Genomic DNA, 23,510 nt, shown 5'->3' with positions numbered 1-23,510 from the left:
ACGACCCTTTCAGTGTCTCAAACCCGTGGTTGCCTCGAGCAGGTTCCCCCAGGATGGGCTGATCCTGGATGAAGGGACCCACAGTCCAGCCAGGCAGCCCCAGCCTTTACAGAGCATGCTGGGCTCGGGGGGAAGGGGGGGGGTTAAATCCCCTCCTGTTGCACAGCAGAGCCCCAAACCAACAATTTCCAAATGTACAAGGCCTGGGGGCACGTGTGGAGAGGAGGGGATGGCAGGAAGGGTGTCCCTGAGAGTGTCCCACCGCTCTTCCCCAGCGTCTGCCACCCGGCACTGGGCTCAGCAGGGATTTTTTTTTCCCCTCTTACTCAGCGTGACCACCCAAACGGGCTTTGAGTTACCGTGTCCTCCACAGCAAACAGGAGTAATTTGGGAGAGAGCAGAAACCACATGAAAACAACTGACAACACAAAAAGGGAGATGGAAAACACAGGGAGTGGGCGTCGGTTTGGGATGGGAGCGCTCGGGAGCTCAGCCTTGGCTGGGAGCCCACGTAGGGACCCTGCTGTGCCTTTCCCCTCTGGTTTCTGATAAAGAAAAAGGAATGCAATTCCTCCTTCCCCCCCCACCCCCCCCTTCCTAAGGAAGCGTGTGCAGCAAGAGAAGTTGAAATTACAAATCCCTGTGTGGCTGAACCGAGACCTGCAGCTCCAGCAAAGCCTCCAGGCTGTTGCAGCCAGTCAATAACCGAGGGCAGCCACAACCCGTTGCAGCACTTGACACCACTAAAATGTGTTTGGGGACTCGGGGAAAGGCAACAGCAAAAGGCAACCCAGCCCTGCTAATAAACGGCCAGGAGGAGAGAGAGAGAGCTGGTACTGAAAAGAAAAAATAGCTTCTAACAACAGCTTTGTAAAGCAGGAAGGGCCACAGGGAGCTGCTCCAGCTCCAGAGCGATGAGGGAAATGCTGAGGGAGATCAAGAGGGCAGCACCACACACATGGCCCCTTGCAAGGAGGATATATCAAAAATTAAGCTGTTCCACCCACAAGATGGGACTTCACGGTCCTCAAGAAGCCGTGGGACAGGTGCTGCCTACATCCCCACCCCTGTTACCCCTGCAAACAGGTCTGAAATAATTATCCTGCACCAGAAAGAGCGGAGGGGATGAACAGGCAGCTCCACTCTTGCATTTCAACAAGGGCTGACTGTTCCCGAGCTCTCGGTGGAAACATTTCCCTGCTTCCCAGAAGACAAGAGCACCAGGGCAGGTCCCTGCCCTGGCACAGAGGCTTCAGACAGAGCTGGGCTGGGGCTCCCCTCCCCTCTCCCAGAAGCACAGAAGGTTCTGAAACTCATTTCTCCTGGGGAGCATCGTGCTCTGCCGGTCTGACCTTCCTGCTCCCTCTCCCGCCGTTAATCAACAGCGGATCCCACCCGGAGAGCTCTAAAGCAGGACAGCGAGGACAGGCAACACATGAATCTTATCTGGCAGGTGGGGATACCAGGACACAGGACTTTGCTCAAATTTAAACGACTGAGATTAAGAACATGGAACCGAAACACCTCCCAGCCCAGCCCATGATCCACCACATCACAGCTCGGCTTTCCAGGAGACGTTACTCCTGCTCCGCCCGATTTCCCATGCTTAACTTACATGGTTCCTCCCTTTCTTCCACAGTCTTCTCCCAATTTTTCATTGCTTTTATCTTCCCCTCTTCAACTGCTTCCCCCTGCTTTTGCAGCCCTTCCTCTCCATCTCCACCCTGCTGTGCCAGACAGCAGCCAGCTCTGGAGAGGCGCTCCCCGGCACCTCAACCTCGCGTAGCCAAAACCAGCACATTCCACCGAACATACAAAAAAAAAAAAGGTATTTAGGGACCTACCAGTCCACCTGGACTTCTATATCCCTTGTCTCTACCTTGGAGGGCGCATCTCCATCGCTGTCCTTACTGCTGCTCTTCAGGAGATCCAGGACGGGTTCGATTTCTTTGAGCAGCTCGTTGTCCTCCACGCCGCCGTTGAGGCAAGGGCGGCCACAAGCCCCCTCCTTGCCCTTCCCGGCGTCCTGCCCTTTGCTGCTGGTGAGGACGCCGTTAACGTGGACCATGGGCTCCACCTCCCTGCCGATCTCCCTGGTCCACAGGGAGCCCATGGCGCGCTCGGGCTGTGGCTGCTCTTTGCCGTGCGGGCTTGGGTTGGACAAGTCAACCGCCCTGGGGGCCGGGCAGAGGGGTCTGGTGACGCGGATGGTTTTGGGCGTCCCGTCGCCTGCGAACGTGGTCTCCAGGTGAGTGGTGAAGCCCTCGGGGCCCCGCAGGATGAGGACCACGTAGGTCTCGGAGGCGATGCTTCTCAGGATCTCCAGCGCCGTCTCATAGCTCATGTCCACCAGGGGCCTGCCATTGACGGCTAAAATGATGTCCCCAGCCTGGATGAGGCCACTCTGCTCCGCAGCCCCTCCCCGGATCAGGTCGGAGATGATGACGGGTGGTTTGCTGACGCGCTCCTTCACCAGGAAGCCGAGGCCGCCCACCTTGCGCTTGAAGAGCCTCACCGAGATGACGTTGGGCTGTATCTGCTGCACGCTGAACACATTCTCTTCCATGGCAGCCCCTCCTCGAGCCTGCAGACCAGGACCTCAACACCCGCAGAGCGCAGAGAAATCCGCTGTCGGAGATGCTCGTCCTCGCCGGGGCGGGGAAGGGGCAGCTCTGGCCTTCAGGGAGCTGGTTTTACCGGGAAACTCCTCAGGGCTTCGGCTGCGGGGTGGCTTTCTGCGGCATGCTGGGTGTCACCGCGCCCCGAAACACCTGGGGAAGGCAGAGGGTGTCACGGGTGGGAGGCAAGGCTAGGGACAGGACAGGCAGGGCAGGCAGGGCAGGCAGGGCTGGGCATCGCGTGGCCAAGCAGGGGCTGGAGGGGGCAACATGCCAGCTGCCAGTCAGCCTCTGGTCCTGCGCTGGGCAGAGAGGGGGAGGCAGCCCGCTCGCTTCAGCGACATCCCTGCAGACCGTCCACGAGCCTCTTTATCTGGAAAGGAAGGGGGAAAAAACACACACACAACAAAGGAGAAAGAAAAGTGAGACAGGGCGGGCGTAAGTGCCTGCTCAGCACGGGGCTCGGCACGCCACAGGCACCCACACGCATCAGCCCGTCCCCACAGATGTCACCCCCCGGGGCTGCGTTTGGGAGACAGGCTGCAGCCTCCCATCGCTCCGGGCTTTGTTTCCTCCATCCCCCCTCCCTGCGAAAATCGGCACCATCTGTTCGGCGGGGGCCGGGAAGGCGCGGGGGGGAGCGGGGGAACCCTGGCAAGGGGCTGCTGGGCAGCCCGGCTCGGGCGCTCCCCGCTTTGCCCAGGGGGTGCCAGCGAACGCCCGGCAAGTCTGGGGGAAGGGGCAGAGCCGCACGGAGCTCGGCGGCGATTTCTGCCGGCGGAGGATCCTGTCTCCATGTGTTTTCCAGAGCATCCGACAACCTGATGGTCAAGAAGCAGACAGGGGACGTGCATCCCTGCCCAGGAGGAAACCCGTTCCGTAGGTGCTGTCACAGCCAGTCGGTCTCGAGGCTCCGGGAGCAGCAGCGACGAGCAGAGCGAGGCAGAAGAGGACACTCAGCCCCCTTCCCCTGAGTTAGGAACTTGCAAAGGCAACTGCTTTTAAGCCTGGCTGCAGGGATCATCGCCTCAGCCCCTCCTCTCCACATATTTCAAGCCTGGCACGGGGATGAGGAGGCAACGCTCGCACTCCCCCGTGCCCAGCCCTGCCATCCGGCTCTGAACTGTTCCCACACAAACCGCTTTGGTTGATGGCAAACCACCTCCAGGAGAACACGCAGTGAGTTCTCCCAGCTCTCGGGGGAGCCTCATGCAGCTGGGCATGACTGTCTACAGCCCTCAGCTGGCTCGGGGAGCCACGTCTCATTGACTCCTGATGGGACCCTTGTTCTTACATGCCTAGGCTTGCGCTGAGAAACTTCTGCTCCCAGCCCCTCTCTGCCTTCCCCTCCCATTCCTCAGACGCTCTGGAGAATGTTTCCCTCCAGGACCGTGCCCTGGCATTTTGCAGCAAACTGAAATGCAGGAGCCTTCTTTTAATTTTTTAAATCTGGGGTTTGGGGAGAGGACAAGAGGGCCCTTGATCTGCAGGCTGGAGGCGCTGACATGACGAGGAAAACACTCTCCTGTCTCCCCATACTCAGGGCAGCGTTCATAGCTTCAGACATGGAGCACCAAGCCCCCCTCTGCCAGGAGCTCCCTCAGCACCCAGTTGGGAAAAACAGGGATCTGAGGAGCAGCCAGTGACACCAGTCCTGGCATTAGCTCAGGCATTTTAATCCTCATGTGATGAAGGCTGCTGACCCCAGACTGCACTTTCTACAGGCGAGTAAAGAATAAAACAATTAAAGAAGGACGACCCAAGCCAATGGATTTAACCCCTGTGGCCCTTCCCCTGCTGGGACTCGGCCCTGCAGAGCAGCAGCAACGTGCAAAGGGTTAAATGCCACCGAGTGGGCCAGTGGGGATTCACATCCTCAAGGGCTAATAAGCACTAATTGCTGGGTGGATTCCTGCGAGTGACCCTGGCCAGAGGCCACTGGAGCTGGACCAACACTGTGCCACCTCACAGGGCTCGGGGCAGCAGAGCAGGGTGTCTACTCCAGATCCTCAGGCCACCTGGGGAGGGAAGGTCCCAGTGTTGGGGAGGATGGAGGTGAGCAGAGATCTGCTTCTACCAGGGAGGTTCTGTCTCTTTCCCTCCTTCCCAGCCCGTCCATCCAGAGCCCACTTTCACCTGCAGGACCCCGGCCAACTCTTCCCTCTTTTTCTCAGGCCTTCTGGTGCCAGTGCTAATCACCACAGGACCAGCTTCCTTCTCCCTGCCAGGGTCTGCCTTTTCCTGGCAGCCCACCAGCACGGTCCCTGCATCCCCAGCCCCTCCCCTGGTCCCCCTGCAAGCACAGTGACCGTCACCCTGATGTCCAGGCATGGCACTGAGTCACGCAGGACTCATTTCTGATATCCTGGCTGACGCCGTAGGCTCTGAAAGCAGCACAAGTGCCACGGGAGTGTGGCACTGCCAGCTCCCTTCAAGGGGACAACCCTGTTATTTGCTCGGGATTAGTCACCGGCAGCAGCGCTCACGGACTCCTCACCGCCGCCCGAGTCGGTGCTCGTGCCGTGCCCATCTGAGCGGGGCCAAGGCCATCTCGGGGACTGCCTGGCACGAGTCCCTGTCACTGCTGGGCATCCCCAGCAGCTCACGCAGCCAGATGTTCAACAGCTGGAGGAGACGATGCCCTTCAGCCCAGCTCGACCTTCCCGCGGTGCCTGCAGGGGAGCACGGTCCTGCTGAGCTCACTGGGCAGAGCTGGGAAACCCCAAAGTGTTTATTCCCTCACTCTTCTCCCACCGGGCCAATTTCCAGTTATTTCCACCAAAAAGGCCCATCATTTGTTGTGTATGTTCAGCTCCAGCCTGCAAGATCCCAGGGGACAACCTCATTTCTGGGCGCACACCATTCCCCATCCCCCAAACCCACCGACGCCTTGGCATTCCTTACAAGAGGGACAGTGGAAATTCTGGGTGATACCTCAACACCTAGCCAGGGCTTTCTCCCAGATGGGGGGGGGTAGTGTGTCCCCTACAAACAGAGGGTGACTTGCTCTTGGACCTTGCATACCTCGCCCCTCCTCAGCTGTGGAATCCCACCAGGGACTGGCTGGAAAACAGGGAATGACATGGCTTGCAACCTGTCCCTAAGCCCCTGAAGCCTTCTGCTCCTTTGGGAAGAACTGGACAAGCATTTTCATCATTTTCATTGAATCATGGTGTCATTTAGGTTGGATAATAACCTTAAAACCGTGGAGCCTGATGGTTTCTCAGCTCTAAAGTCTGGCACAAACTCGGAGCGGAGACGGGAGGGAGAGGGAGCAGGTCAAGGCAGCAGGAGAACCCTGGGAGCGCTCAAAAGGCTCCACAAAACACCCAGTGAGGGTCAGGGCTCCCCCACACCCAGCTCCTGGGGTGTCCCAGGAGGTCTGACCCCAGAGGGGACACATTTCAGCTGGAACCCGAATGGTTCAGCCCCAATGGTGAAGCAACGGGGAGGCGGCTGCTGTTGGTGGCTGAGCTGGGCCTGGCTCTGAGAGCTCAGCTCTCCCTCCCGGCACCACTGCGAGTCTGATTTGTGAACCCAAGAGCTGCAGGACATTTGACAGGTTGTACATTTAAAGCTGCTGGCTGTGGTGTCACGGCAAACTCCTCAAAACCAGCGAGAATGGGGTTTCACTGGGGTGGAAACTCTTCTTCCACCCCTGAAAGGGAGCCAGGAGTGGCCAATGCTGTGGGCAAAGCCGGGCTCAGCTCACTGCCTGCCTCAGTTTCCCTTCCCTTTCCGACACACAAACCCAACTCCAACTCCAACAAAACCCTGCAGAGGTGCAAACCTGTAGCACCCCAGACAAGTGTTAACTCGGATCCTCACACCAATCCCTGGTAACATCCCTCCTTTGGAGGCTTTAACGAGCCAAAGGAAGAGCAGCAAACAGGCTCCCCTTCGACAGCGACGAAAGCATTCGCTCCACAAACAACTCCTACCAAGAAAAAGAGGGGGAAAAAAAAACCAACAAAAAAAGCAACAACAAAAAGCTTCTCAAGTTGCCAGATAACATTTCAAGCACCAAACTCCAGCACATATGTTAATTGGATGATTTGATTTCAGAAGCAAAGCGGAGGAGAACTCAATCTTGGGAGCTTAACACAATCTCTTAACTCTCCCAGGCAGCAGCCGCGGGCTGTGGAGAGCTGGGAGTTGTGCCCAACTCCAGCCCTCCGGCGTGGCCACTTGGGCTGCCTTTGGCCTCCCAAATCGATTTTGAGCCTGGTCTTCAGCACGGTAATAGCTCATGGTTCTGCGTGCCAGCTTTAAATGGGCACCACTGTCCTACTTAATTAGTTTTGGTGGGATTTACAGCGCTCGGGGAAGAACCCCGGTGCTGATGGATTGATGCCCGTTTAATTTTTACGACCCACGGAGCGTCAGTGGATGCGATGAGGAGCACTGGGATGCAACATATGCACAGTTACTGTAAACCTGCGTGTTTGTGCCTCTGAAAATGGAGCATTAAAGTGATTCACTGGCAGGCAGCTCGCTCGTGCCAGCAGTTCTGCGCTCAATTCCTGCTCGGCTCGGGCCGACGGCGCGGTGTGTCTGTGTACATGGCCTTTTAATCCTGGGAATATATAGACAATGTTCCTCCAGCCATCTCTAATTACCCACCTCCCACCAGCCTTGCCAAAATCCACCCAGGAAGGAGCGAGACCTTTTCCCTTCCCAGCCAAACGACCGCTCTGCTTCTCCCTTCCCATCCCCAGCGCGCCTGGTTGGGAAGTCGCTGTTTCACCGGGGCCACGACTCCTTCTTTGCCCCCATCAAACCTGATTTACACACAGGAGTGGATGAAACGAGGCTCTGTACGACACCCTTATGCCAGTGCCCGGAAATGGTGCAGAGCTGCTGGACCCCTCCCCACAGCCACGGCCACCAGTGGGCTCGGGAAGGATGGTGCCAAAGGGATGAAGTGCCAGGGACTCAGCCCTGGAGACCCACTCACCTGCTCTGTGTCAGCAGGGCTGCCTGCACTCAAAACATGCCTGTTCCTGGTAAAAGAGCAGTTAGTAAAATAAATGCTGGCTTTCTGATATCAATAAATCCATGACCAGTCCCCAGGAGGGTTCATTTGCATCTGCTCCGGGGGGTTGTTTTCTGGAAAGCAAACCAGCGTCTATTTGCTCACAACCATACTGTTGGGATAAAACTGCCCCAAAGCCCCGTGACCTGCACATTTATCCAGCTGCTGGCACTCAGTTTTGTGTTCATGCCCTCTGCAGGGAATTAAACAGCCAGGGAAAGCCTGTTCCTGCCGGCACGAGCAGCCACTGGCACATCTTCCAGGCGGTTGAACCGATCACTGTAGATCCCTTCCAGCTGAAATACTCTATCCTACCCCATCCCAGTCAGACCAGCATCTTCCACGCTCCTAATCACGGAGTATTAGAGGGAGCAGAACCCCACCAAAACTTTAATTCCATTTAATGAAGCCCCTCATCCCTCTCCCCTTCACCCCCTCTGACACGAACCGCCCCTCTCCCAGCCGACCGCAGCAATACATTTTAATGTTGCCAAGACAACTGTGTTGACAAAATTCCCTTCCTTTTTTTTTTTTTTTTTTTTTTTAAGCTGATAGAAACAGGGTTTTCTTGTAATTTGGAGTTCAAGGCTGAGCACATTTCAGCACCACGCCTGCCATTTCTCTTTTGCTCTTCCGTGCAGTATTTTCTCAGTGCCTGTGGTGCGGGATTCGGATAAAACCGTCAAGTTCTGCTGCTCCCCCCACCTACAACTGATGTTCTTATTAGGGCTCGGCCCATCTGTAAAACATAAATTTCCCCACCATCCATTTGCCAAGGGGACTGGAATTACCCCAGCGACTCCAGTTTGACAAATTGGCCCCGTGTTAACACGCAGCCACTTTGTCCTAAAAGACAAAATAGGTAGGGAGGAAATAAATGAGAAAATGCCACTTGATGGATGGTCTCGCAATCCAATCGCAGCACGAGAGGGGAACGGGGGCTCCATTTAGGGGGAAGAAAAAAAAAAAAGGAAAAAGAGAATTTAAGAATCACAGCAGGTTGGCTGGAGCTGTAATAGCTCCAGAGCCGCCAGCCGGCATCAATAAAGTCAGCGACAAAGCTCTTGGCTCAGTCAGTCCAGGAATAAACTCCTGCTTCATTTCAGCAACTCGTGTTCTCGTGCCCTCCTTTGCTGCTGATGCCCCAAAATTCCTCCAGCATGGCATTACATTTTCCTGCACTAACAAGCCGTTTAGGACACTGAACAGCAATAGATCTTATTGCCACCGATTCTCTGAAGAATGACTCATGGCTCTATTTAAAACCCTCGGGAAAAGAGGGGGCTCCTCCCGCCACAAGCCTGGCCTCCTCGGTCTGGAGGAATGACCCCCAGCCTGAGGAATCCTGGCTCTGGGATTCCCTCTGTCCCCTGGGCGTGGCCCCCATCTCTCTTCAGCACCGGAGGGTGCGATTCCCCGCTTTCCCACTGATGAATCTGGAGCGTGGAGCCAAAGCAGAGCTCTCACTCTCTTTGCACCACCATCCTCAGGGACTGTGCGAGGCAAAAATCGAGGATAATTTGTTCCCCTGAGTTGCTGTCCCTGCTTTTCTCAGGGTTTTGCATTAGCACTTGTTGCCATAGTACCATCAGCGGCGGCAAAGTTCTCTGGGGGCCTCCTGGGACCCATTCCTTGTCCTACCAGGGCTATGGCTCTAATTCAGGCAGGATTGAGATGGGGAGATGTGGAATTTTCTGCCTCCCAGTCTTTGCTAAAGGTGCTGTCAGTGCGATAGAGGCTGTTCCTTGGAAGCAGCAGCAGCAGCCACATCATCTTACTGCACCAGTAACACGGGGCTGGGCACCGGGCAGCGTGGCAAGAAAGCCAGGAGGGTGTGAGGGAGAGGAGTGGAAATGGTCCCTGCTGTCCCTGATGCCCATCAGTTCCCCACGGGACAGCCCCATGCTGGTGATGCCGCCTTTGCCTGAAGCAGCCCCAGCCCTGACCCTGAAAACAGCCTTTCCCTGTGCCAGAGGAGAGGAACTGGACTTCCCAAGACCTCGCTCCTCACTCCTGGCAGCGTGGGGGGAGGCAGGCTGTCACCCCAGGGCCAGCTCTGCAGCCCTTGGCCGACACATACCACTGACACTCCATTTTGGTGGCTTTTTGGGGACGAAGGATAATCCCTGCTCGGAAAAGACTGAGCTCTCCTGACTTCCAAAGCGAGGAAGAACCTCACGTTTCCAGCGTGTCTGAAAACATAAGCCTGAAAACTCCGGAAAATGGGATTAAGACAAGCCTGCCCTAGAAGGGCATTGTTAGATCTCGTTAAGCGCTTCTGAATTGTCATGCGAAGAGAGGAAGCGTTGCCTTGGCACAGTTACCTCTGCTTTTGTGGAGACACACACACACACACACACAGGGAACTTGCAGGTTGCCACAGCTCCACTTATAGAGCCAACACACTGATAACATATGGGCTCCCCAGAGCTCGAGCTCCTCGTGCCCACAGGCAGATCCCGAGCGCTCCCTCCGTGTCGTATCAGCACAGCTGCCACGTCGGGTGGGAACCCGGGCTGTGCCGGGTCCCTTATCACACACAGCCCGTCACGGCTCATTCGCAGCAAGTGGAGAGAATCAAACGCGCTTTCATCCAGCTTCAGCCAGACAGTGGCTCACAGGCCTCTTTGGGACACAATGTATTTATTTTTGGCTCAGGAGGAGAGATCAGATTGCATATGTGGATTTGATTTAATGCACAGATACAATCGGAACAGCGTGAGTAGAACAAAGGCATTTTGGCTCCATTCGGAGCCTCCTCTCCAAACCGGTCCCCGGTTGTGGGGGGTTGTATTTCTTTAGCAAAAATTGATGGTATCAACAAGTATCAAACAATATCCTCGTTACTCGGGAAAGGTAAATGCTAATCTATGCGAGCTGAGCTCATGTGACTTATCAGTTACTATATATAGTTGTTTTCAGGCACTGATTTAGGGAATCTGGCAGGTTTCCTAAGCCTTTGTACAGACACACCAGTGAAATGGAAAAGACAAAACACACAAGCAAAGCGGGGGGTGAGGGTGGGGGGGAAATCTGACAGGGCCAAAATGGCCCTGAGGGTGAGGGAGGACCAACCCCCTCCCCGCGAGCAGCCACACAACGTTAATTCCAAGTGAGGATTCAGCCCAAACCCCTCTGCCTAAGATGGCCTCTCGCTCACGGCCGTCACACTGACAGAGGGAATAAACAGAATTCAAAGGGCACAGGGACTTGTCATTCTCCTTCACTCACGGGGATGTGAAATGCTTCTCCCAGAGCAGGTATGTGAGCAGAGAAACATCCCCTCAAACCCCACGTCTTGCGTGGGAAGAGACTCCTCCATACCGGGAGTTTGTTTGCAAACATATGCACGTTTTAAAATTGGAGACTCTGTGAGTTTGTGGTGTCTTTAAGGAAATATTCTGGGTAACACGAGCTCGGGAGAAAATAGAGGGAGGAAGAAATCACTGACGCAAACCCAAATTCCTTAAAATAAGGCTTCCCCACCCGAGGTCTTTAGCAGGAAAGGCACAGCCAACCCAAGATGCGCAGGGAAAAATCCTCTGGAGAGTGTTGTCCTGCACGGCCCCCCTGCCCCAAAAGCCTCCCTGCAGCTTCTGTGTGATCATCCCTGTAGATCCCTTTGTGCCTCCTGCCTGAGCCGTTGGCGCTTGGGGATGCAGAGGAGGAAGAGGAGCTTAAAGCAGCGGAGCCTCCGACCACCTCAACTGCCCCCTGCAATCTCCCACACCTCCCGCTCCAGACAGCCCGTGCTCCCACGGGAAGGAAGGAGACACTTCCCCTCCATCTCAGTGAGAGGCGGATCAGCTCCTCGGGGGCTCGGCAGATAATTGCCAAGTTGCCTGCCAGAATTTCCTCCTGACAGTCATAACTTGGAAGCGTTGGGAGAAAATGTCTGCACCTGGGCTGTGGAGTCAGTGTGCTCGAGGGGCAGGGAACGGAGCCTGGACGGGGCAACGCACACCCACCCCAGCTCCAGATGCTCCAGATGTGCGTGTGCAGAGCTGCCCTTTTGCTCTGCTCTGCCAGGAAAACCCAAAAGCTTTCGACTGTCTCCTGCAAACCCAACCGAGAGCGAGACAGCGGGCAGGGCACGCAGGGTTCATCTCCTTTGATCCCTGCGACTACAACTCCCTCCTGCATTTCAGGCTCATCCGCAGGGACCGTCGAGGTCCTCGGTGTGCAGGTGGGGAGAGGGAAGGGGCAAAATCCACGAGAGAGCCCCGGCTCTCCCTAAAGGAGAGGAGCCCGCCATCAACGGGACATCCCGGGGCTCCGCTCCAGGGCTGGAGCCGCATCGGGAAGTCTCTTCCCCACCCACCCCGGGCTGGGTGGGGGGGGTCTTGCTCCCACCGCAGTGCGCCGGCGAGAGTGGGGATACCCTGGGGACACCTGGGACATCCCGACCCCGAGGGACAGGGGAAACAGCAAGGGCAGGACGTGGCGTGGGTCACTCCCCCGCCACCCCAGCACCGGGGTCGGTGACATCTCCTGCAGCGCCAAGCCCTCCGCGCTCGGGTCCGGAGTGTCGGGGCGCTCCGGGCAGGCGGCGGTGCCCGCGGAGTTCAGCACCCGGGACAGCTCCGGCATCGCCCGCTGCGGGCGGGGGGATCAGCTCACCCCCCACCTCCCCCCGGGGCACTGCTCCCACCCGCCCCGGGCACCGATCCCCTCGGGACACTGCCCCTCCACCAGGAACACTGCTCCCGCCCCCCGGGAACTGCCCTCTCCCAGGAAACAGCATCCACAGGGAAAACTGCCCCCCACCCCAGGAGACTGACATTCCGCCCCTACCCCCGCCCGGAAAACTGCCCCTTTGCCCTCCCTAAAAACTGCCCATGTTAAGCCCCCAAATCCTCGGAAAACTGCCGATCGCGGCCCCTGCCCTCTGCGGACCGATCGCATCCGGCACCCGCCTGCTCCGGCCCCTTTCCTTTCCCTTCCCTTCCCTCGCCGGGCAAAGTGCCGGCTGTCCCGGGCTCGCTGCCCGCCGCTCCCGTTGCCCACCCCCGCACTCCCTCCACCTGCCCCTGCCTGCCCTTCCCGGGAAAAATCCTTCCCCGGATACATCGCGTCGTTCCCCCCGGAGCCAGGAGCCCCCTCGCCCCATCCAAACTTGGGGCACGGAGTTGCAGGGGAGGGAGACACCAATTCCCGCAGCTCGGGGGGCGCGGGGGGAGCCGGGCAAGGGGGCGGTGGGCGAAGTTCTCGGGGGACTCCCAGGGCGCGGAGGGGCGAGGGAGGGGGCACAGCACGGCCCGAGGGGGTGCGGGTGGGAGCCGCGTCTCGGCGCGGCCACCCACGACCTGGCTCTCCGGAACGGCAAAACGGCTTTCCCCGGGCAGACCCCACGCGTGTCCCCCACTCCGCGGAGCCCTCCTGCCCGCACCGGCGGGGCGGGGGTCCCGCTGCCGCCCCTCCTTCCCCCGGCCAAGGGCACGGCGCGGCCCCGGTGCCCCGAGGCGGCGGCAGCGCTTCCGACGGGGCGCACGGTCCCGCGGGGCTCCGCGGCCGGTCCCGCACCCGCTGCCCCGCCGCAAAGTTTCCCGGAGAAGCGGCGCCCGGCGCGGGGCTGGGGGGCACCTACCGTGCGGCGGAGAGGAGCCGTGCCCGGCCCCGCGCCTGTGCCCGGCCCCGCATCCCTCCCGGCGCGGCGCTGGGCTCGGCTGGGCTGGCAGGGGGGGAGCCAGTCCTCGCTGCGCCCCTTTATCCCAGCATCACCGAAACGAATCCGCTTTGACGTCCAACCAGGGTTTTTATGGGTGTGGAGCGAGCCGGTGCAGCCCTCATTAGGAGACACTCTGCTCTCCAAATCATACATCTTTTATATAACCTCATTTCCAGCGTGGCTTTTCTTCCCCCTCCCTCCCCTTGCCGGGGAGCGTCGCCCACCCCCCCCAACTCCCCCACCAATTAAAGAGCTGAGAGGCACCCCCCGGCCCCCACTTGTTGCCGGGAAGCTCCGCTCCACTGCCCGGGGGCCCATCTCAGCCTGCCCCGGGGGAGAGGGGGGCTCTGCCTGACCCGGGGGGCTCAGTGGTCCCCGACTCCCTCCCCAGCTGTGCTGCAGCCCCCCCTCCATTCCTGCTCCCAGCCAGGTTATGCTGCAGAAAAGCCCCCTCTTTCCCTGGCAGCCAGCAGCCCCCTCTGCCCACTCAGTGCCCGGGCACACACCACCAAGTCCCTCCTGGATATTCCAGTGCCCCCAGCCCGGATCCAGGCAGCACTGGGGCAGCCCTGCACCTCTGCTGCTGGAGCTGAACCTGGGCTGCACACAGGGGAGAGAACAAAGGGTCTCCTCACCCCACTTCCCCTCCTGACTCTTTTCCTGCCCCCAGCAAGGCCCAGTGCAGACCCAGGCTTGACATCAGTCTCCAGGCTTTGCAATCGCGCTCATTCCCATGGCAACAACAAACACACAATTATAGATATATAATATTATATAAACCAAGTGGGCTCTCGGGCAGGAGTGTGAGGTTCACCTGCTCACAGCTTCCTCCCGAGCTCGGGAGGCAGCTCCCACCAGGGCACAGAGGGGCGGCTTCAGCCTGGCGAAGGAGCACAGCCCGTGGATGCCCGGCAGCTCCGGTGCCACCCACCCCGGGCAGCCCCACCGCCTGCCCCACTGCCTCAGCGAAGGCAGGCACACGGCACACGGCACAGCAGGGCCCTTCAATTACACAACTTCCCGCAGGGAAGGGGAAACCGAGCAGCCCTGCTCCTGCAGGCACCCCGGGAGCCGTGCAGGGGTGGAGGAGGGCAGGGGACAGGCACACGCAGCAGCACAATCGGGGCTGCTTCCCCCGTTCTCCCCGCTCCTCACACTAATCATCAGAGCTGTGTGCACTGTCTGGGGCTAATGAAAACATGATTATGACTATTTAGATGCGGGAGGACTAATCTAATAGCAAGCTACCCGACGACATCTGCTCTGATCCACTGGTCAGGGAATCCTGCCCCGTGGAGGGATGAGTGGGCACACACTGGCGAGGAAGGGCTTTGTGACCCTGTCACAGGCTGGAAACAGTCAGTGCAGCTGAGAAAAGTCCAAACCCTTCTCCCTTCAGGGCTCAGAGCTCTGAGCACGACCTTAGAGCTGCAGGGCTGTGTGGGCTGGTGATTACCAGGGAAGCTGGACTGTTCCCCCTCGGATGGGGGTGCAGGCAGATGGAGGTCCAGCTCACAGGGCCGATGGGTGCGATGGCACCCGTGTGGTGTTCGAGGGGACTCTGCCCTGCCAAAGCCACCCTGGCACACGACATGGGTTCTGGCCACCGGCACCTCGCTGCTCCTCCGCCCCCCTGCCAGGGAGGCACAAGCACAGGAGGCAAAGCCGTGCTGGGGAAGCAAAGCCCGGAGTGCTGGGATGCGGGTGAGCCGGGCTCCCTGTGCCACTCCGGGACACGCGTTTGGAAGTGCAGCTCACCCACCCCCACCTCCCAACACCCCCACCCTGCAGCTGCACCCGCGGCAGGACCCCCGGCCTCTCCACCAGCCCGGAGCTTGGGAACTGCTCGTCCCTGTGCCACGTCCTCCCGGGGTGCAGCGGCACCTCCCTCGCCCGCAGACAACCGAGTGGGACAACGCTCCTTTTCGGATCATCTGGAGCTTTTGCGGCCGCCCGGAAATCCGGGCAAGCCGGGAGCAAAGTGTCAGGACTGGAAGGGACCTGCCGGCCTGTGCTTGTCCTGTGCTCCCCCTGCGCCAGGGAGGAGCCCCAGGTAGCCTTTCCCTCCAGCTGGAAGCCATGAGTCAGCCCGGAGAGGAAGGTTCGGAGGTTCACAAACAACCCATGAGACAGATGTTGGTCTGTGAATGGAGAAGGTGGAGCGAGACCCTCTCCAGCACATCTGCACCCGGCGAGCCCATTCCCACACAGCTCTCGGTGTGGCAGCAAAGGTTTGCGCCTCCCTTCCTCCAGCAAAAATTGTCTGTGGATAGGATGTCTCCACAGGGAACATATTCCTGTCATCCTGCCTCATCCTCCTTGGGTAGCAAAAGCCCCCGGAGAAGCCCCTTCATGCCCAGCCCCGTCCATGGAAGTTGCTTCCCCCCTTCCCACAGCTGGGAGCAAATGCAAGCAGAGCTACCGAGCAAGTTATCCCCCAAAACTGCTCGGGAGAGGGAACAGCCTCTTCCCTGCCCCTCACACAGCTGCTCCCCCTCTCCTCTGAAAGCAGCTCAGCGCCTCTCGCCTCTGGCCATATGCTGCCAGCGGTTAGAGGAGCCAAATATAAACGCAGCAGTTAATGCTCACCCAAGTTTCCTTCCCACCACCCCCCAAAAATCTCGGCTCTTTTCCCCTCTCCTGCTGCCCTTCTCCCTCACCCACCTCTCTCTGGGGAGCCAGCGGCGCCGGGGGCTCCAGCGGGTGCGTGGCAGGGAGCTGGAGCTGGGAATGCGAGGCGGCTGTGCTGCCGGAGCTCCCAGCCCGCCGCCGGGAATGTGCCGCTCAGGATGCTCAGCTCTCTTAGCTAAGATCCTTAGGAAGCCGCGGCCCCGGCACAGATCACACACACAATATCCCCGGCAGCCGCGGCTCGGGAGTTATTCGGCTGCTATTTCCATGCAACTCGAAATGCGTTCGAGGGATTATTGCCCGGGGACTAAAGAAACGGCTAAACATATTTATACTAAAGCTTTAGGAGCCTGTGGAACTGCACACACACACACACACACACACACTCACACACACCAGCTGATAGCGGGGTCTGGCACAGAGACTGCGGCGATTTGGGACAAATCCCAGGATTGTCTGTCTGTGCTCTAGTTTAGAGCGGGCGCCGATGCTGGTGCTTGCCTAGAGGTGGCAGTGAGCCTTCGCTCTTCTCCTCGCCCCGAACGCAGCTCAGGAGGGCCCGGGAAGTCCCGGCCGAGCCGGAGCTCTGCCCGCTCTGCTGGGATGGTGAGGGGTTTGCTGTGGGCATCCAAAAAAAAAAAAAACTGCCCCAAAAAATGTGGGCGTCAAAAAAATGTCCATCCAAAAAAACCAAACCTCAGTACCGGTGTTGAGCCCGCAGGTGTGACCTGCAGGGAGGGGACCCGCTCCCCCCTCCAGAACCCCCCTGAACACACCCCCAGCGGATTCTTTGGCATCCTGCCCTCCGCACGGTGCCCGGGGCAAAGGACGGGCGTTGTTCCAAATCCAAACTGCCTTCAGCATGGGGCAAAGACGGGTTTTTACCAAATCCAGGCTGCCCTGAAGACCTGGGAGCACGTGGCCAAGGCAGGTCCCTTTTAGAAACATCCCCGTGCCAGTTCCCAGCTCCACCAGCCCGTGACATTTTTTTTTTTTGGGGGGGGGAGGGGGGCGGGGAACACTTTGCTCCCCACTTTCCCAAGCTGTAACAATCCCTGCACTACCAGGCAGGGACGTGGCGATGTGGAGCCTTCCAGCACAAACACCCCCCCCCCCCACATACGAGACACCTGTAAACCCCACCAAAAGCCACATACAACTCCTAAAACTCCCTGCAGTGTGTGTGTGGGGGGGGTCAGAGGTGGGAATGTGCTGCTGGGAAGATTCCTTCGGAGAGCGTCTCAGCCTCCCAGGGCACCGAGCGGGTTATGAAGGGTGATGTCTCTCTCTCACACGTGGGCACACACACACACACACACACACAAACGCACAAAATCTAATCAAAAGATATTAGTCGAGGAGTATTTGGCCTCTGGCGTTCAACTATCTCGAGCTTCATACAGACACCAAAGAAATGAAATTATGGGAGCACACAAACAAGAAATTCCAGGGGGATGAATTAATGCCTCAGCGCTGTTAGAAGGCAGAGAAGTACCTGCCCGTCTTCCCTTGCGTTTCTTTCTTCTCGGACTTCAAAATATGAACCTCCCCCCTCCTCTGCCTTTAAAAGTCACGACAGCAACGTTTCCTCCAGCCCAAGCCCCACCACCTTTCCCGTCACAATGGAAATCGCTCTCATTATCATTTTAAGGACACGTTGGAGGGCTGACACAAACGCGCCGAAGTTCAAGGACTTCTTGTAAATCCGGGGGTCTAATTTAGACAGATTAAAAAAAACCCCTCCTGCTTTAAGACCTGCCTTCAACAGCCTGAAAGGGGTGCGAGTCACTTCTGGGTTATTCAGATGCAAACGCTGTTTTGAAGCACAAGTGTCTGAGCCATCCACCAGCAGCTGGAAGTTTGGGGGCAGATGCTTCGCAGCAGCAGCAGAGCTACACGACTCCACTGGAATCAGCAGAATCGACATCATTAAAGCCAGCTAAAACCAGCCAGTCCTCGGGATTTTGTACCATCTGAGTCCCTGTTTCAAGCCTTTCCGGCGGGATCAGGCCCCCCAAACGGCACCTTTTCACCTTCAGATCGATTATGGGCGTAATTACAAAGCAGGAAAATCGCTTCTGTGTCGCCCTTAAGCAGTGTGTTTAGAGGTTTAAATCTATTTTTTTTTTCCCCATGCAGTGACACATTTCAGAGGGCTGCGGGTCAAAGACTCTTTTGAAAAGACCCAAATCCTTAATCTTAAGTGAGAAGTTATCACCGGAGGACCTTGGGGTGGGTGGTGACAAACACAGGAAAGGGCCCTGCGTCAGCCAGGGCTCTGGGTAAATAGGGCCAGGGAGGAGAGTGGAGGGCTGGGAGCAGCCTGACGAGCCTGATAAGCCAAATCTGCAAAGCATTCATTGCAAAAACCGACACAAAGCAAACCCAAAAGCAGAGGAACAGCTGCTGTCGAGTCCTTAATTTCTAAAGAGGAGCAAGAAGAAGGAAAAAAAAAAAAAAAAAAAAAAAAAAAAAAAAAAAAAAAAAAAGCCAAAAATAATCCTCTCCCCACCGGACACGCCCCTCGTGTGCTGCCCCACGGGGTGGGTGGGGAGGGAGGCTCCAGCATCCCCTGCTCCCCCCAGAGCCCCTAAAGAAAGCAGTGAATTTGGGAGAGAGCTGTGCAGCCCCTGCAACACATCAGCCCTGAGGGCAGGGAGAGATGGGATATTGGGAAGGAATTCCTGGCTGGGAGGGTGGGCAGGCCCTGGCACAGGTTGCCCAGAGAAGCTGTGGCTGCCCCTGGATCCCTGGAAGTGTCCAAGGCCAGGTTGGACGGTGCTTGGAGCAACCTGGGCTGGTGGAAGGTGTCCCTGCCCGTGGCAGGGAGTGGACAAGGATGAGCTTTAAGGTCCCTTCCCACCCAACCAAAGCTTCTTCCTGGATGGAGCAGAAAAAAACAAGGGGAATGTGGCAACACTGAAGGCTATCCAAGCCCCCAAACTACTCACAGCCCCAGCAAAATGAACAATAATAATAATAATAATAAATTGAGTGGTGTTGAAGTGTGGAGGGACCAAAGGTGTTGGTTTCCCACCCTGGAATCAGCCCCGTTCAGCCACGGCCAAAGAGCAGCCGTGGATCATTCCCAGCCCAAACTCGGCAGCTCCCCCCAAAAAAAACAAACAAAAAAAACAAACACAAAAAGGGAGACAAACAACAACTCCAGAGACAGAGATATGTTTTTTTTCCATCTTTTCTTTCCCAAACCAAACAGAAAGGCGGCGTTCAGGCTTCCCACCAACCGAGCAGAAGTTTGCAGGAGCTACGCCAGGAATTTAGATTTATTTCTGGCACGGCTTTAATGGGATGCTGAAGTGCTGCTGTAATTTAAAGGTATTTAACAGCTTTTGCGAAGCAAACCCTTCCCCAGAGCACTTTGCTTGGAGCTGCTGAACGCCAGCACGGCCAGGGGAGCTCAGCACCCCGACACGGAGCCCTGGCAGCAGGTTGGAATATGCCAGGCCCCGAGCTCGCAGCTTAAAAAAATAAATAAAAAAAAATAAATAATAATAATGAAAAATCAATTTACGGCTTTTTGGCTCCTTCCAGACACAGCCTCGGTGATTCATTCCCTTCCAAAGGTTCCCTGCCTGGGGTCAAAAGCATCCCTGATGCTTCCTCGGGAGACTGCTGGTGCCACGTGGGGGGTTCACCCCAAATCCCACCCCCCTCCTTGGTATCCCCCACTTTCCAGCCTCCAGGGACCCCTGTTCGTACAAACTCACAGAAACACCCCGTTTTTCAGATCTCAGCCCTGCCATTGAATTCAGCTGGATTTAAGAAGAGGCAGATGGATGAACCAGAGCCCAGCTGGATAAACCCTGCTCCCTTAGGGAAGTGATACCGAGGGTATCCCCAAAAAGAAAAAAAAAACACCCCTCGAAATGTTTTGGTGCTGTCAGAGGAGGGAAGTTGTGTTTGTGGTTAAAAACCAGAGGGTTTCCACCTCTTGGCATCTCTGGTGGGTGGTGGTAACTCCACCAAGGAGGTTTTGGCTGCCCACAAACCCCAAACCGGCTGCAAGGAAATCTCTTTCCCTCAGGGTGCAGTCCTGGGGAAGCCCCAAGCAAGGAGAGGTTTCCTGATGTCCCATCCCTGGAAGTGCTCAAGGCTGGATTGGATAAACTTGGAGCAACCTGGGCTGGTGGAAGGTGTCCCTGCCCACGGCAGGGATGGCACTGGATGAGCTTTGAGGTCCCTTCCCACCCAAACCATCCTGTGATTCCATGATGGCCCCACACAGACCTTCCCAGTCCCCCCCGCTCAGACCTGGGATCCCGTCCAGTTTGCAGTGGGAGGCGGTGAAATCCCGGGATATCCTGTCTCTCCGTGCCAGGAAAACACCAGAGGGGCCCCACCTGTTTTGATTTCCAGGCTCCTGCTTTCCCTGCTGCCTCCTAACACCCTTCACCCTCAGGAGAGGGCTCAGCTCAGGGAAGATTGAATCCATCGTGGTGACACCAACATCTGAGCCAGTTCCTGCCCACGGCCAAGGCTGGGATTGTCCAGGCCTCGCCTGACTTGTGGACATCCTGGTCTCTCCTGAAGCCTCGTGTGGAGCTGGGGGATTGTTCTGCTGGCTGGGGGGTCATGGCTGTGGGATTCCCTGCTCTGCATGCCTCCACATCCAGCTGGTCGAGCTTCTGCTCCCAGCCCAGCAGGCTGTGGGTGATGGGCCCCACTGTGGACAGTCCCAGCCCCATCCCGGCTGAGACCAGCACGGAACAGTCCAGCCAGCAGGGAGGAAGAGGTGCTCAGGGTACCAGGAGAGCTGGCATCTCAACCAGCCCATTTTTTCAAATGTTTTTATATATTTTTTTAAATTTTTATTTTATTTTTAGCAGTGTTCTTTTCCCATCCTCATTTGAGGGTGTTTTGCAGCAGGAGCAGCTGATGGGCTGGAAAAAAAGGCTCTGAGTTAGGAGCCGGGGGGTACCCAGCCATGCAGCCCAAGGGAGAGGTTGGAGGCTAAAAACACAGTAAACAGGAAAAACAGCCCAGCAAATAAACAGGCCACCTTGGACCAGTGAAGCACTGCCCCGGGAAACACTGGAAAAAACAACCACCCTCCTCCCCAATTCCCATTTTAAAAACGGGAAAGTGAGGTCTGGAAGGGGCCAAGGTGGGTCACTACGGGTTTGCAGCACCCCCAAATTTTGAAGGGAAACATAAAAATATCGGAGCACTTTTCTTCTTTCCTTTCCTCACCTGCCTGCTGGATAAGGGACAGGGCTCGGGGTTTCCACTGCCTGCTTAAAGGACCATCAGGAATTCCTCGAGCAGGGAAAGGATGGAAAATTCTCACCCCTGTGCACCAGCAACAGCCAGAGGAGCCCAGCCTGGGACTTGGCAAACCCAAATGCTTCTGTTTGCCACTGAGACAGAAATAAATTGGAGTCAGACACTCTGAAAGAAAGACCAGGAAGAAAACAAACAAACAAACCCCAAGCAAGATCGAGATGGAGCAAGAAAAGGGCTGCTGCAGAACCCTGAGTCACAGCAGGAGGATCCTGCCCTGCTCCTTGAGCTGCAACGAGACTTCCCAGCCCCAAAGTGCTCCCCAGAAGAGAGCCCAGCCCCCCCCCAGGGAGGCTGGCTCCTCATCCCTGTGTGGCATGAGGCCAGTGTGGGAAGTTTGGGGACACCTGCAGGCTGATGGAGGAGGGGGAGGGATGTGGCATTAGCAGAGGCTCCACAGAGATGTTCCAAGGGCTGGAGCATCTCTGAGGGCTGGGAGAGCTGGGGGGGTTCACCTGGAGAAGAGAAGGATCCAGGGAGACCTGAGAGCCCCTTGCAGGGCCTAAAGGGGCTCCAGGAGAGCTGGAGAGGGACTGGGGACAAGGGATGGAGGGACAGGACAAGGTGGAATGGATTTAAGCTGAAAGAGGATACATTTAGATGGGATATTGGGCAGGAATTCCTGGCTGGGAGGGTGGGCAGGCCCTGGCACAGGTTTGCCCAGAGAAGCTGTGGCTGCCCCTGGATCCCTGGGAGTGTCCAAGGCCAGGTTGGATAAACTTGGAGCCACCTGAGGTAGTGGAAGGTGTCCCTGCCCACGGCAGGGGGTGGGATGGGATGAGCTTTGAGCTAATCCAGCCCCTGCCACAGGTTTGCACCTAAACCCCACTGCCTGCACAGATTGTTGGTCACCTTCTCCTCTGCCCTGACCTCACCCCAACCAAGGCCCCGGGGCCACAGTGGCCAATTGATGAGGGTCCCACTGATGACCCAGCCCAGAGCACCCCTGATCACACACCAGGGGGCCGCTGCTCTTCCCTGCTGCAGCTTGAGGTCAGAATAAAACACACCTCGGTGTCATTCAACTCTGCCACAAAGAAATCGCCGCCTTTCCAGAGCGTGTTTTCCCCCTCACAGCCCCTTTCCCCTTCCCTGCTGGTCTGGAAAGAAGCCTCTCTCGCCTTCTCTGGATTTTGGGAGTGATAACACAACCTCAAAATATGTTTTTCTTGCTCTCAGGGTCCTATCAAGCCCCCCACCAAGGGGAGGACAGGCCAATCTCTGACCCTGAGCTGCCCTCATGAGGCACAGGATGAGCTGCACGAAGCAGAGCCCTTCAAACCTGCGGGTTTGAACCTGAGAAAGGCTCCCCCACCCCTTTTTCTTGCTCTCTCTTTGGTTTTTTCTCCCCCCCCCCCTTTATCCCCCCTCCCAGCCTCTTAGTCCCAGTGGCCAAGAACATTTAGTCTGGCCGGGAAAAGGAAATCTCATTACAGAATTATGGTTCATTTAGCAGGTCCCACTGGAAGCCCTGCAATAACCACTGGCTTCCTAACAGGATTAGCCAGTGTCTGAACCTCCCGATCTCCCTGCAGGCATCTCCACTCCCCAGACAGGCTCAGGGACCCCAGAAAGCCCCGGGCAGGCACAGAAACCCACGACTGAGGTGGATGCAGAGAGGGGAAGATCGAGGGGAGCCAAAGGGGGCTTTGCTGGTGTGAACGCGGGCGCTGCCAGCTGAGGTTGGGACAGGTTATCCCACAGGTTATCCCAGGCTCTCCAGATACAAATCCCGCTTTGCTTTGGCTGCTTTGGCCTCTTCCAACCTGTCCATCCTCACCCAGCGCTGCAGGTTGGTTCCCAGGAGGGGACTGGGGACATTAATGTAGGAGCCACAAGAAGACACTGGAGTAATGCAAGTCCTGCTGCGGTGTTGGATGGGACATTCCCTGCCTGCTGCACCTCAACCAGGACCCAGGCACTGGCTCAAACCATACTTTGAGCTGGCTGAGGGTCCCCCTGAACATCAGTCTTGGAATCTACATAACCATGAAGGTGTTTGGTTGGCATCACATTGCCCAGTGAGATGATTTCTGGGATCAGCTCTCTCTTGCTGAAAGGATGGGAAAATATAATTCAGAGGGGAAGGTGAAGGAAAAAACCCAAATTATACAGGGCCACCAGAAGAGCCAAGGCCAGGCTTTGCCTTCGGTGCTGCTGCAATCTCTTTGCTTCTCCCATCTCCCTGTCCCCCCCCAGCACCAGGAAGAGGTGGTGAAAGGGCAATAAACTGGGTGCAGCACGTACGAATCCACCC

General features: G+C 57.2%; 1 protein-coding gene across 2 annotated transcripts; it reads right to left on the bottom strand.

Annotated features, from left to right (window-relative positions):
- Positions 1–1,274: 1,274 nt before the first annotated feature.
- Positions 1,275–16,040, bottom strand: LOC114071528 (nitric oxide synthase, brain-like). 2 transcript variants are annotated; one of them, XM_027909369.1, is made up of 3 exons: positions 15,986–16,040; positions 1,841–2,991; positions 1,275–1,285 (listed from the first exon to the last, which is right to left on the bottom strand). In XM_027909369.1, the coding sequence occupies exon 2, from the start codon at positions 2,564–2,566 to the stop codon at positions 1,841–1,843; it is 726 nt and encodes a 241-aa protein (XP_027765170.1). In that variant the 5' UTR covers positions 2,567–2,991; positions 15,986–16,040; the 3' UTR covers positions 1,275–1,285. The 2 variants fall into 2 exon arrangements, with proteins under 2 accessions (XP_027765170.1, XP_027765169.1); XM_027909368.1 differs by lacking the exon at positions 15,986–16,040 and adding an exon at positions 13,241–13,449.
- Positions 16,041–23,510: the final 7,470 nt, after the last annotated feature.

Source organism: Empidonax traillii, unplaced genomic scaffold, assembly GCF_003031625.1.
Source record: "Empidonax traillii isolate 1590-97213 ecotype Southwest subspecies unplaced genomic scaffold, ASM303162v1 scaffold2084:size75055, whole genome shotgun sequence".
Classification (NCBI taxonomy): domain Eukaryota; kingdom Metazoa; phylum Chordata; class Aves; order Passeriformes; family Tyrannidae; genus Empidonax; species Empidonax traillii.
The sequence above is the reverse complement of the archived record's forward strand: the minus strand, read 5'-3'. Positions and strand labels throughout refer to the sequence as shown.